General features: G+C 35.0%; 1 protein-coding gene across 1 annotated transcript in view; it reads left to right on the forward strand.

Annotated features, from left to right (window-relative positions):
• The window catches only part of LOC142982803 (serine protease inhibitor dipetalogastin), a 77363-nt gene that overhangs the window by 59119 nt on the left and 4664 nt on the right, over positions 1-13580 (forward strand). The window contains exons 4-7 of the mRNA XM_076129487.1: positions 11775-11915; positions 12265-12412; positions 12755-12916; positions 13267-13410. Coding sequence (XP_075985602.1) covers positions 11775-11915; positions 12265-12412; positions 12755-12916; positions 13267-13410 — 595 coding nt within the window. The remainder of the gene's footprint in view (positions 1-11774; positions 11916-12264; positions 12413-12754; positions 12917-13266; positions 13411-13580) is intronic.

Raw genomic sequence — 13580 nt, forward strand, 5'->3', positions numbered from 1 at the left:
ATATCTTTTAAAAGTTATTACATTCTGTGGTTAAAATTACTATAGAATTATAATATACAGGTACTGTAGTTGTAAAGTAATTTAAGCTCCTGATAACTAACTTGACAAATAAACACCTGCTTATAATCCAACAGTTACTGGAAACAAATACTTATCAACATTTAAACAGAAACCAAGTAAATAAATTCCAAAATGGCCAATAAATCTCCACCAGCAATGACATAATACGCAATCCCGTTACCAGGAGCGCATACAACAGAAGATATGGTTGAACGGCGTAAATTACCATTTTCGCGGACAATGCCGAGGTCTTTCACCTTAAACGCGTGCATCACATTCGAAGCGCGCTAAGATTTGAATTTAAGCGAAGGTTGTGCATGTTTTCGCCCACGGCCTGTGGACTGCATGACGATAGGGTAGGGTTAGTACGTGCTTTACGAAGTAGGTTCTACTTTATTTTGGTAATATTTTAGGTGTGTAATACTTTAAATGTTTTTGGAGCTTTGGTAAGTACCCAATTTGACCAAATTACATAGGCTTAGTTAAAACTTTTCAAACTCCAACCGGGGCAAGGTGCAATCAAAAGACTGTGTGATTTTGTTAAAGGGAACGAAATAAAACATGATTATAAATTATAAACAAATGCCAGTTGGGGACTTTGTGTGCCTTCAATAAATGTAGCCATTTTACTTGAAACGTAACTAGAGTGTTCCTTATTTAACAGTTTTTTGCATCCATTTGCAAGGTAAATTCATTTCAAACCACCATCCATTAGTACTTTTCTTTTGCATCTCATAACAATAAAATTCAATTAAATTAATGTCTTGGCAAATATACTCAATACTTACCAGCCCTATATTAAAACATTCTAAGCGACATACTCATTATTCAGAACATTTTATCCTGTATCTAGTGATATAGTTTAAACGGGTTGTCCGTGCACCGAACTAGATAACAACCTGCTCACACCAACACCGACCGTGAGAGCTCAACTAACACTAGCCATTCCTTTTACAAGTAACAATAACCAGTTTAATCAGACCTGCGTTGTTCTAAACACTTAACATTGAACAACGGATCTATTTATAGTGGACATTCCCTTTGTTTCTTTGAAGACTAGTTTATGTTGATCTGTGTTGTACTGTAACGAGGTTTTCGTTTTGTTCGTTACAATGAATGGGAGACCAGGTTATGCTGGTGGTTCTTTTTGCTTGTATGTATGGCAAGTGTAAATAGATCCGTGTTGTAGAAAGCAAATGCAAGGACCATGCTGGAATAGTAAATGCTTAAGCAGTTGCAATAATTGAAATACAGAAAGGTCTAATAATACTGGACATGTTTTGTAAGTTTATGGGTAACTTAGAGCTAGTTGCGCTCACCGGTCGGTAAACGATCTGTGGGTTAAGCAACCTTAGCCCGAAGATTTCATATATAGGTGACCGCTTGGAGGTATTTCGGTTGAGCGATAGCTTCGAAGGACAAAAGTCGGTCCCAGTTGTTGTGAATTCAGATAGCAATTGTCAAGCAATGCCAAAGACTTTTGAGCGGCTTGGATACCTTTGACGCTAAGTTGTACTTTAAAATATTAAGTACAAAAAAACTAGTCACGCTTTGTACGTTTATTTTAACCAATTTAAGTTGATCTTTTTGTCTGCAGTAACGTGAGCTTTCACGAGGTTTCAAGTTACATTGGTGTGGTCATATAAATGTTTTAGTGTCCAATTTTAAATGGTCTTTTATGGCTTTTCCTCATCAGCAAACATCTTGTTAAGCAGTAAAACATTTATTACATGCAATTCGAATGTTTGTTATTCACACGCAAATGTACGTATCTATAAAATAACTGGTTATATCGGAACAGGCTTATAAGCGTTCTCATTAACACTAATGCGGATGCCGTTGAACAATACCGCTTTCCTACAGTCCAACTTAATAGAGAGCCTTATAAGAAATGTTTGCAGCTGTCAGAGGTATATAAAATTCAGAATTTGTTACATCAGTGACCCGTAAGCTGACGGTGGCCTATTAAATACGGCTACTTTGTTCAAACCCTCTTATTCATAAGCACACTATAAACCTGTTTTAGTTATATATGTTTTCTCTTTTTCATTTCGCTAAGGAGTGAAAAAACAAAACACTTTAAAAGCCTTTCATAACTTCATATATTTTTATGAATAAGAGGAAAGAATGCACAGAATTATTATTTACTAGCTGACCCGCGTAACTTCGTTTGCGTCACATAAGAGAGAATGGGTCAAAATTTCCCCCGTTTTTGTAACATTTTCTACTGGTACTCTGCTCCTATTGGTCGTAGCGTGATGATATATAACCTATAGCCTTCCTCGATAAATGGGCTATCTAACATTGAAAGATTTTTTCAAATCGGACCAGTAGTTCCTGAGATTAGCGCGTTCAAACAAACAAACAAACAAACAAACAAACAAACTCTTCAGCTTTATAATATAAGTATAGATAATCTAAATGAATCGTGCATGCCTAGGTTCTTTACTAAGTTGCCGCAATACCAACTGTTTCGCTTTAGTCACGGAACCTTCTTTCGAAAAGTTTCGTTACCGACAGCGGTAAGGTATGTTGCATGCGTATTTCGTATGCTCAGCTGATAGTGACTATATATTACGCAGTAAACTGTTACTTTGATATAAGGTATTAAGCCTCATTAATTCAGAAAAAAAACAATGCATAGTAGCCCAATTCTATACAGCCGGAACTATCGAGAATCAAGAGTTTGACATTTAAAATGTTCTCCAAAAATAGTTCTGCCTACGCCCGCTAGAGGCGCTGATCAGAGTTTCTAACAACATTTTTCGATAGCTAGTCGATTGTTGATAGTAGAAGGAAACCGTCCCTGTGCATAGTAGCTGTCAAATAGTTGTCAACTGAGACACACAACCCCATGTTCTGAATAGGTCTTACGCAGGTAGAATATACACAGTTGATAGCGTTTAGCCTTTACACGATTTCTATCACTCTCACGTGAGAAAGTGACTGATTCTGGCTAGAATACTAATTTTGCGGATCATTGAGTGTGGGAACTGGGCTTTAGTTTTCTAAATACATTTCTGGATTACTGTCCTCTCGGTGTGTTTGGTTGTTTCTTTGTTTGTCGAATGGTTAGTGTTAAACCGAGTGTCAAAGTTGTTCAAGCCGCCCTATAGGCCTTTGACATGGCTTATCGACTGTTATCTTAGTATACAACAGCCGGGACCGACTTGTTACGTGCCCTTCGAAGTACGGCGTCCTATATCACTATGCGGTCACCCATCTATAGAATGACCGCGCTAAGGGTTGCTTAACCCACAGATCGTTTACCGACCGGTGAGCGCAACTGGCTATCGGCGCCGCAAATGGTAGTTGCGAATAATTCTTCGCATCGCGAGTGTATCTTTGGCGTGGACATTTAGATACTAAAACCAAAGTGCTGCAAAGTTTCAATGTAAGAGGACTAGAGGACATCATTATTATAATAATCCTTAATTGAGCAATGAAAGTATAATCTCATCCCTTATAACAACATTAATTATGTACGGCTTACCATCTTTGCTTAATAACTTTTATTTTAATAACGGATCTTCATGCGCCATATACGTTCTTATTATTTTTTCAACTTGTCTAAATAATAATGTTAATAAAGACCATATTTCTAGGCCTAGGAGGCTGGATGCCGAGCTGTCAGTCAGTCAATCATTTTATTTATAGCTCATTATAAATAGCTCAGCCTCTCAGAAACAGGTTGTGTACGGTTTAACCTACAACGGTGAAGGCAAATCCAGTTTGTGTTAGATTCAATGTAACTATTAAGTAATGGGATAGGGAGGATGTGTGAAGGAATTTCTGTCTGTTTTTCTTAGATAAAATTATTTAATTTCCAAAAAAAAATGCTGAATGTATTGCCGATATAAGAAAGTAACACTTACTTAAACTGTGGAGCTCTCATATTTTTTGAGATACCAGTACAATATGAAAATTATGTCAAAGTTTTATACAATAAAAAAATATTACAAAACCGCCGTATCACAAAGGACCTTTTATTTAAATAAATTTGGAATCTTCGCCTTGGATAATCTATCTCACACAATCAATTACCTCAAAGACTGTAAATTAAGATCCTAACTCGCTTATACTACACATAGTAATATTAATTGTTTGCACCCTCAGCTGGATAAAAACACATTCGTTAAACAAGCAATAAAAACGCGAATCGCCATCACTGTTTTCCAATATAGCACCATCAATTCCAAAAAGTAGGTCACCAAAGTGATTTCAGTTGAAGGATTGGCTCTCAACATCACTGCGGCTAATTTATTGGCCAGTTATCAAATAAATTGGCCAGAAAAATGAGCCACTCACCCCCGGATATGTCAAACTCATGGATTAATAAATCAATGGTGAAATTGATTCCGGAAACCTGGATGTAAGTGTCGTGGTTCAATCTATTATAGCTTCTAACCATGATTTTGTTAGAAAAAAAAAGTTTTTGGGCAATATTCTGAAAAATATTGATCTACGTAATGCGCAAAGATTTATTCGTAATTCAGTTTGTTCAAAATTTAATTGGGGTCTAGTGTCTGATCTTGTTTTAATTTTAATGTGTTTAAAATTTCGCAGTCATTATTCTCATTCGGGATAATAGTAAAATTTGTTGCAAAAAAGCATGTTATAAAAAATAACAAAGTCTTCACACTGTAATAGTTTTTTATAATTAGTGTTTTATCTTAAGAACAGATTATTTAAGCTTTAATAATATATTATTATAACTACCTAGCTGACCCGGCGAACTTCGTACTGCCTAAAATATGCAAAATTAAATGTCTATATTTCAACATTTCTGAGAGATTTTCTTAATATTTTTTTCCGTAAGAACCTTCTCCTAATAATAACAAATACAACACAAAAAGAATTAGTAAAATCGGTCCAGCCATTCACGCATGATGCCGTGACCAAGGAAAACGGGTTTCATTTTTATATTATACAAGCTGACCCGGCAAACGTTGTTTTGCCATGTAAATTAAAAAATATATATTTTCACTATGAAAAATAGATGTTGGCCGATTCTCAGACCTACTCAATATGCTCACAAAATTTCATGAGAATCGGTCAAGCCGTTTCGGAGGAGTATGGCAACGAAAACTGTGACGCGAGAATTTTGTATTTTATATTTTTTTGTGAATCTAAACCATTCTCAGATCCTCTTGAACACACACAAAAAAAATCATCAAAATCGGTCCAGTCGTTTAAGAGAAGTTCAGTGACATACACACTTACAGAAGAATTATATATATAAAGATAGATGAGCTGTGATGATTCATAAAATAATTTAGAATATTTTCATAAAAAATGATAAAGATGATCTCCACCCATAAATATACATATCTACGTCAAGCATCCTTGCAGGTTCGTCATAAAATTATGATTTTTATTTATAACAGACGGACGTACATATCTTGAGATGGGATCTGCGGCTAAAGATAGATTTGTCTGAACAAAAAAAAAATGTGCTGCGTTTTAACACCCATAATGAATTCATATATTTAAATTCAAACGCCTTAGGCCTTTTACAAGTGACTAGAGATAATATGTGACAGTAAAAAAAGGTACACTTAGGCGTTGAACACATTGCCTGAGCGTTCAGCGTTCAGCGTTCAGCTTTCATAGCCGAGCAGAAAACTCATGTTTGAGCGGTCATAGATCGTAAAAGAAATATTTTACAAGCTCTTATTTAAAAACATTTTCAGTTTGGTCAAACATCGTGACTCTTAGTTTTAAACAAAACACGGAATTCCGTCCAAGTGCTTGCACGTTTTTTACTTACTACTTTTTACTACTACTTTTACTATACAGGTATTCCTATTCTACATACATTAGACTAGTATCAACTTGAAAACATGATTTTAAAAACCCGTTTTACATACTTAAATAATATAATACATACATGTTCTTCAAACTGCGTTTCTAAGTACTAGTCATAATATGAGCCTTTGATAAGCATTACAGTGAACGTGGAACGCAGAACTCGAAACTTTGCTAGGCCGCCCGCAGTGTGGCCGGTCCCTATAAGATATTTTTTATGTATTATGAAAAGCAACAAAATGACTTTTACAGTTTTTACTGGCGATTGCGCTTGCACATTTAAATACAAGCCAATTAGAGTACTCGTGTAAAGAGCATCGTTAAAATCTTTAGTGCGTTTAATAAATAGTTTTTATGATTTTATAGGTGAGTAAAACTTTATTTTTCATAATTTCTTTGGAACTTAATTTTTCTTTTTAATTTTATTCTTTTAGGGTCTCATATAAAGTCAAAAGTAAAATCTGAGCATCATTGCATACTGTAGGGCGAATAATCTTGCTCATACCTGAATCAGAGAAGGATAAGACTTTAGTCTGCCACGCTGTCGAAGTGAGAGTTGAAGACTTAACCCTTTGACCGACACGACATGACGTCAAATCAGATAGTGCTCACCCTTTCTGATTCTTTAGTGTTTAAAAAAAACATTAACAAAATTTCATACTAAGCATCACTTGTTAGAGTAATTGCAGCTGTAATATGTATTGGATGATATGATAGTATCTTGATATTTAAAATTGTGGTAAGTTTGTTTTGTTTAGCTGTTGCTGAAAATACATCATCAGTTAATATCTCCGTATTGATATACGTAGACATTAACTGATGATTCAAATAGTTTACTGCTTAAAGTTATTTGCAATAAATAAAATTTCTCGCTCATATTTGCTTTCCCCACATTTTTCATAATAACCAAGCATTACGAATAATGCCCAATCTATCTTTTCGTCCATATTATACAATATAACTTAGATTAACGCAAATAATAGTAACTTTTCCATGTTTTTTTTTCGTATAGATAAAGTTGCGAGCAGAATTTACTAAGCTCATATAGGTACATATACTTACATAGATATTTCTAGTCGTAGTTCAATAGTAAGAACTTGACCCCAATCTGACCCTAACTGCAGCTGCAAGCGTTGCAGCCTCAATAGGGATGTGACCTAAATCGTGATCTCAAGGGCGATCGTACGATATCTACTAGATCTAATAGTATAGGAGCCGTAGTCTTTGATTGAACATAATTTGTGTGTACTTACGTGCGGTGTTTAAGTTGTTTAGGTTCAGACTTTTGGACCGAATTTGGCTTGAAGTACTCAGCCTTTAATTTTGGCTAGTAATCAGAACCTTAGACCTAAATAGGTAGTAGTTTCGACCTATCAGTATAAAATTAAGTTCGTAATACTATGTGATGTAGACAGTTTAAACTATTTGAGAATTGTTTATGGAACTTTCAAAAACACATTTTCTAAGCTAAAAAGTTTTTACTTGAATACCTATCGACTAAAACAATCAAACAAAATCAATCATATTTAGAAAACAGTAGAACTAAAGAAGAAAATGATAAAATATGTCATCGCAGAGAAAATCAGGTAAAAGTAAATTGCCTGTGAGATGATGTGATGATACTGCGAACAGTTAATGATTGTAGAAAATATATTATTGAGACAACACGGATTTCATAAAAGTAGATCAAAATTGTTAGTGATATTTTTCTATAAGAATTTATCACTAAATTATTTTCTTTAATATTTATTAGGTATCCTACGACGATCGGGTAAAATGTTAAATATCTTATAGCTATGATGCGATAATTAATTCGATTGATACTTAATTTTTATAATTCTATCACTAACGACAACCGGCTAGCTATCGATAAATTAAGTATTAAAATCTTATCAGCGCCTCTATCGGACGATGTATTAACTATTTTGCAGTTCATTTTAAATTTAAAACTCTTGGTAATCAACCGTACTGACTGTAAAGAGTCACAATATTGTACTCCGGATTTTTATCCATAATATTGAAATGAGGAAAATACTGTTTTCTTTCTATTTATCAACAGTTTTTCATAGTATTTTTATATAGAGAGAGCAATTGCACTGGCCGCCTGTAAAACCGATGCCACCAAAAACATTCTGTAAAAACCTCAAGTCTCGCCGTAAAAAGATGTGAGATCAATATAATACCAAGTCGATTAATCTATTTAGTCTCTACTTAAAGGACCTTCTGTCTTAAGTTATTACGTATGTTATTATCATGCCAATTTAAAAAAAAATACCTCTAAAACAAATAGACCGACCTGGCCATCGCATGATTTGATTAGTTAATGCTCCTGAAATGTTAATGGCGAATTTGTGTTTTCTTGCGATGACCAAGTCGATATATTTGTTTTAAAGGTATTTTTTAAAATTGGCATGATAATAACATACGTAATGATCTCACATCTTTTTACGGCGAGACTTGAGGTTTTTACAGAATGTTTTTGGTGGCATCTCACTTCTTTTTGTAGAGCAAACATAAGTCCAATTTGTATGGAAAGACGTTTTTTTTTCATAATTCAACATATTTTCCTATGGGAATGTTGTTAAGTTTCATGGGCTAAACACCCTTACCCACCTTTTACCCCCTCCCGTTATGCCTCATATAGTAGGTACCTATTTACACCTATTTATTTTTATTTTATTTTCTACAGTAATAATAATTCATTAACTGCAAATGTAACCTTGTAATCTTATACATTTATATGGGATTACAAAGTTATTGTTGCAGTTGGTGTATTTAGAAAACTGGACCGAAATTAGAAAATATAAAATTTTTCCCATGATTAAGACACTAAACCCTATTTGTATTCTAAATTTGAAGCTTCTAAGTCTGCTAGAAGTACCTTAGACTTTTGATGATCGGTGAGTCAGTGAGTCAGTGAATCAGTGAGTGACAAAATTCAAAATTTTAACAAGTTGTAATTTTTAAACCACTGGTTCAAATTGGCTGAAATTTTCAATATACCGTGTTTATACAATGACTGATTAGTTGCTGAAAATCCAGGCTTCTTGTTTTATCCACAACGAAATTATAGGGGTGTCAAAAATAGCCCGAATTGCTTCGAGAAAAGGATGTTACGGCCGTGCCGCTTTTTTTTTGCTCGACTTGCGGGGGCACTTCCGTGCCCCCAGATAACTATCAGTAAATAAAAGATTATAAAAATGTATTTCCTTATTTAGAATTTTGAATTATGATGACTGCCGGCAGGTCATTAAGCAAGATAATTGGTATTTTACCTGATATAGTCTACAATAAGAACAAAATAAATCCAATTACTATTAATAAAGTAATAACAGTTTATGAACAAACCACTGTAACAAACAGTACTTCTGGTAATCAATAACTTGGAAAAGATAATATCAATGTTTCTTCAAAAATAGATGGAGTAAATTGCTTTGAGTTAGTGTACGACACACTTGTCAAGCTTTCAGTGGCTGACCTGACAATCGCAGTATACAGTTAACTGATATGTGCGCCGAACTTTCAATTAACTATCGAAATCAAATCATTTATTCATTTAGATCGAATAATGACACTTATGATAGTCGTTACAATTACTGATCTACGACTAGCTCGGAAAGGGGGTAGAGCCTTATGAGAAGAGCTAGCAAGAAACTCACGGCCACTCTTTTCAGTCGCCAAAAGTTTTACAATGTGGTTGATACAATAATTGATCATGCGAGGCGCTGCCAACAATCTATGATATAGACTAAACGTCAATTAAGGAAAATGCATCGTATCTCAACCCGTGACGTGTCCTATGTAAAATACATTAGACGCTTTTTAGCCAAACAAATCGATCTGCAGGCTCGGCACTACGCGGAAGTAACGTTATTACGGCTGATGTGACTTGAAAAAACGCAGCGAGCGATTGAAACGAACGCTTAATGTCGAACGTAGCGCAGGTGTGTCGTTAGACTTAGTAAAGCAACATTGTATTGTTTTATCTGTAGTTAATATCATTGCAATAAACTTTCTTGAGTTAGAAGAATGTAGCTGCAAAGTATTTTAATTTAATTGTTTTATATCCTGTATCTTTACATCGGCTTGGCTTTTCAATTGAGCTGCTTTCACGATTTTAATTGGATAGTTTTATAGATGTTTGCTATGAGATTTACTATTTGATTTATTTTCTGTAAGCAATAATTATTGTTGTCAGTAATTGATTGATTATATTTTTAACTACCTTCTGCTAAATTGGAATGAATTATGGTTTTATAATTTACTATCAGCTAACAAGCGCTGAAACGATAGAACAATGATATGTCTGGATTTCTTTCTGAATTATTCATCATCTTTATACGGCAAAATTTTCTAATTTCAATGTCGATGAAATTTAGCATCGGTTAAGCATTCAGAATCAAACAAAGATTACTCCAATAAGTTCACATCCAAGTAATTGATGCTAAATTAGCTGACTGCGTCGATCCTAATCAGCTAATTATCCTAGTCTATGTACAAAATAATAATCTACTTTTTTAAAACCATTATTGTTCCACTCAAGGGTCTTCCGAATAATCTACTAATGAACAAACATTGATTGCTAAAATAAAAAGCAATAAATTTTCAAGTTCCACTACAAAACACACCAATAAAATTTTGCATTTCCTCACAAAGCTGTTTGTCTTTAAACCCTCCCATTTTTCTGGTAAAACCTTTATCTATTAAAGATAAAGTGTTGGGGTGTCGGCCGGCGGTTGGTGCTAATGGACTTCCCTAGTCACAGGCGAGCCCGCAGGCCTTTCTATAACTACGGGTGAGGACTTTAAAACTGCGGGCTTTAAGCCGTTCAGGATTTGTATAGCCTAAGCTTTTTCCGGAGATTGCAAATATCGCAAAATATTTCTGCGACTTTGATGGTTTCTTTAATAAGTCATCACTTATATTAATAAAAATTGTTATGTGTTGAATTTAATTTTGTTTCTACATTTCACTCAAACAATACTACGAGTGTGTAAAGTATAATACTTTCCGCAGTATACTTCCGTCCGATCCTATCTGCTATGATAATACTGAAACAAGAACTGCCGCGATTAAAACTGTGATGTGCCATGAACCTGATGAAGCGGAAATTGTTATCGTTCTGCCTTGAAAAAGGCATACTCTTATTTATTTAATACAATACAATGAATGTATTTCAATAGGCACTACATTTAAAGCTTAATATTTTTTTCAAGCGACACGCTTGTACTTTTCCCGCTATTTCTAAGGCCGAACATAGTGCACCTTGTATTTTATTCACAAAGGCTTATCTCGGTGTCGTATTGTCGAGATTCAGTTTAGTCGCGGTATCTGCAGAATTTCAACGGCCCTTTATTTTACTTTATCTCCCAACCACTAGTTGAAAACTTATCGCGTTTTGTTCTTTACTTTTAAGACGTATTTTATTTGTATCTTTATTTTGTCGGCGAAAGAGAAAATACAAGTTTAATCTAAGTTATATGTAGGTGTCTGTTGTTCTTTATTGGGCAGATTAAATGCAAAACTAGTTTAAAATTTGCTATGGGTAGAAAATAAGTAAAAGATTGGTGAGCAATTTTTGCTCGAGGTGGCACGATGCAAAGGCGGTGGAGAATGTTCTTAAATTGTAATTCTTGATACAATCTGTTCTTCATAAAGAGTGATTATTTTTAAGAAAAAGCCAAAAGCAAATTAGGTAGAGCTATAGAAAATTTAGTCTTAAATAGAACTAAATCCATAATAACATATCAAAAATACCATTTGCAATATTGCTTTAGATTCGATACTTCGAACATTTGCGTGAGAGTCGCTTTGCTTTAAGCACCGGCTATCACAACTTTACATTGTCAATGTATGTATTGTAATGTGTATTCAAACCCTAACCTTCGATTGTTTTTTGTCCACAGCTGCATCATGGTGCGAGGGAGCTCGCGATGCCACTTGTCCCAGGATCTGCGGCCCGTCTCTACAGAGCGAGCCCGTCTGCGCCACTGATGGATACATATACCCTTCACTCTGTGAGATGAGGAAGAAGACTTGTGGAAAAGGTGAGATTTGGACTATCCTTAGTTTAGAGATCATCTGAAAGTAATATTACAGTTCTTATTACACAATGGCGAAATAGGACTGGTCGACAGTCTATGTTGTCACTCTCATTAATTGGTAGTATCGATATCTCATCATCATTGAGTTAGTCATTGTATTACCGATGTTGAGACATCAGATCATGCAGTGCAGGATAGTTTACACAGAATATATTTTTGTTCAACTGGAACTAAACCAGAAACATTCTGGTAGCAGTCACTGAGCCATAAGCCAGAGCAGTTAGATTTCAATGTAAATACTGCACTGTGCTTTGTAACTTTTTTGTAACAATTTTTCATACACTGTTTTCAGGTGTAAGACTAGCACCAGACCAGACTGCTTGCTCCCGAGCCCAAGGTTCCAAGTGCGATCATCGGTGCACATCTGAGAGGGATCCTGTGTGTGGTACCAATGGAAGAACCTATCTGAACAGGTGTATGCTGCAGGTTGAAATTTGCAGGTATGAAGTGATAACAGTTGTGAATTTGAATTTTTCGCTTTTTATGTCTAAATGACGATAAGAAGGCAGTATTGTAGCAGGCCTCATGTCTTTTAAAATAAATTCTGAAGTATATTCTCTGGCCTATAAAAAAAGTTTTGACTACATGGGATCTGCAATCATTAATTTCCGAAACGTCCAGATAAATTTTGTGGTGCTACGATTTGATCACATAAATCGTTAATAAACAAAATACAATAAAGTAGAAACCTGAAAACAAACAACGCTCCTCTTTGGCATACCAAGAACCAGAACATGTGAATTTAAAGAAATAAACTATATCCATCTCTCTCCCACTTTCAGAGTCGGCATCGGTATGTCTCACTTGGGTGCGTGCAACAACATCAGCGCTCATCGTGAGAATTGTCCCGTGGACTGTTCTCAAGCACCGCTGGATGGTCCTATCTGTGGTTCTGATGGAAACGTGTACAAGAGTACCTGTCAAATGAAACTGCTTACTTGCGGGTAAGTAATCAATACTTTTAACTTTCGGATAAATATAGCAGTGGTGTAAATACAACTCGTACCTTGAGGCTGTCTCAAATCATGGTCACCAGCACATTTCACCGCCCTTTACTTTGGTAAAGTGAAAAAAAAACAGAATTCAACTGATCATTAAGTTTCATTTGAAGTCTTTAAGAATATATCAGCAGACGAGCCAGAAGACTTTCTTGTGTTCTATTTCTTAAATTTTTGATTCCCAAAAATAGGTTTCTAAAACAAATCTGGCAGTTCCAATTTTGGCACACTTACCACTATTTCGAGCTCTTTTTTTCAAATTATTGTCACATTCAAATATTCTTGTTTATTTTCAGACAAGGTGTAGTAAGAACGAACAAGAAGCACTGTCAAACAACCAGACATTGCCGTGAATCATGCTGGCGTGTGGCAAGACCTACCTGTGGATCTGATGGCAAATTGTACGCGAACGCCTGTCGCATGAAGGCAAGCAACTGCGGGTGCGTATTTTAACTTTTTTGAAATTAATTTTGAAGGAACGGTGATGTCGTCAGGACGAAGATGCATCAGGGCATGTTTTTGTTTTATACCTTGTGTTGATTGCAGCTTTTGTAAGTAAATAATACAACTTAAACGTAAAATACACCTAAGTTGAAAACAAAAAACTAAA

Source organism: Anticarsia gemmatalis, chromosome 22 (genome assembly GCF_050436995.1).
Source record: "Anticarsia gemmatalis isolate Benzon Research Colony breed Stoneville strain chromosome 22, ilAntGemm2 primary, whole genome shotgun sequence".
NCBI lineage: Eukaryota > Metazoa > Arthropoda > Insecta > Lepidoptera > Erebidae > Anticarsia > Anticarsia gemmatalis.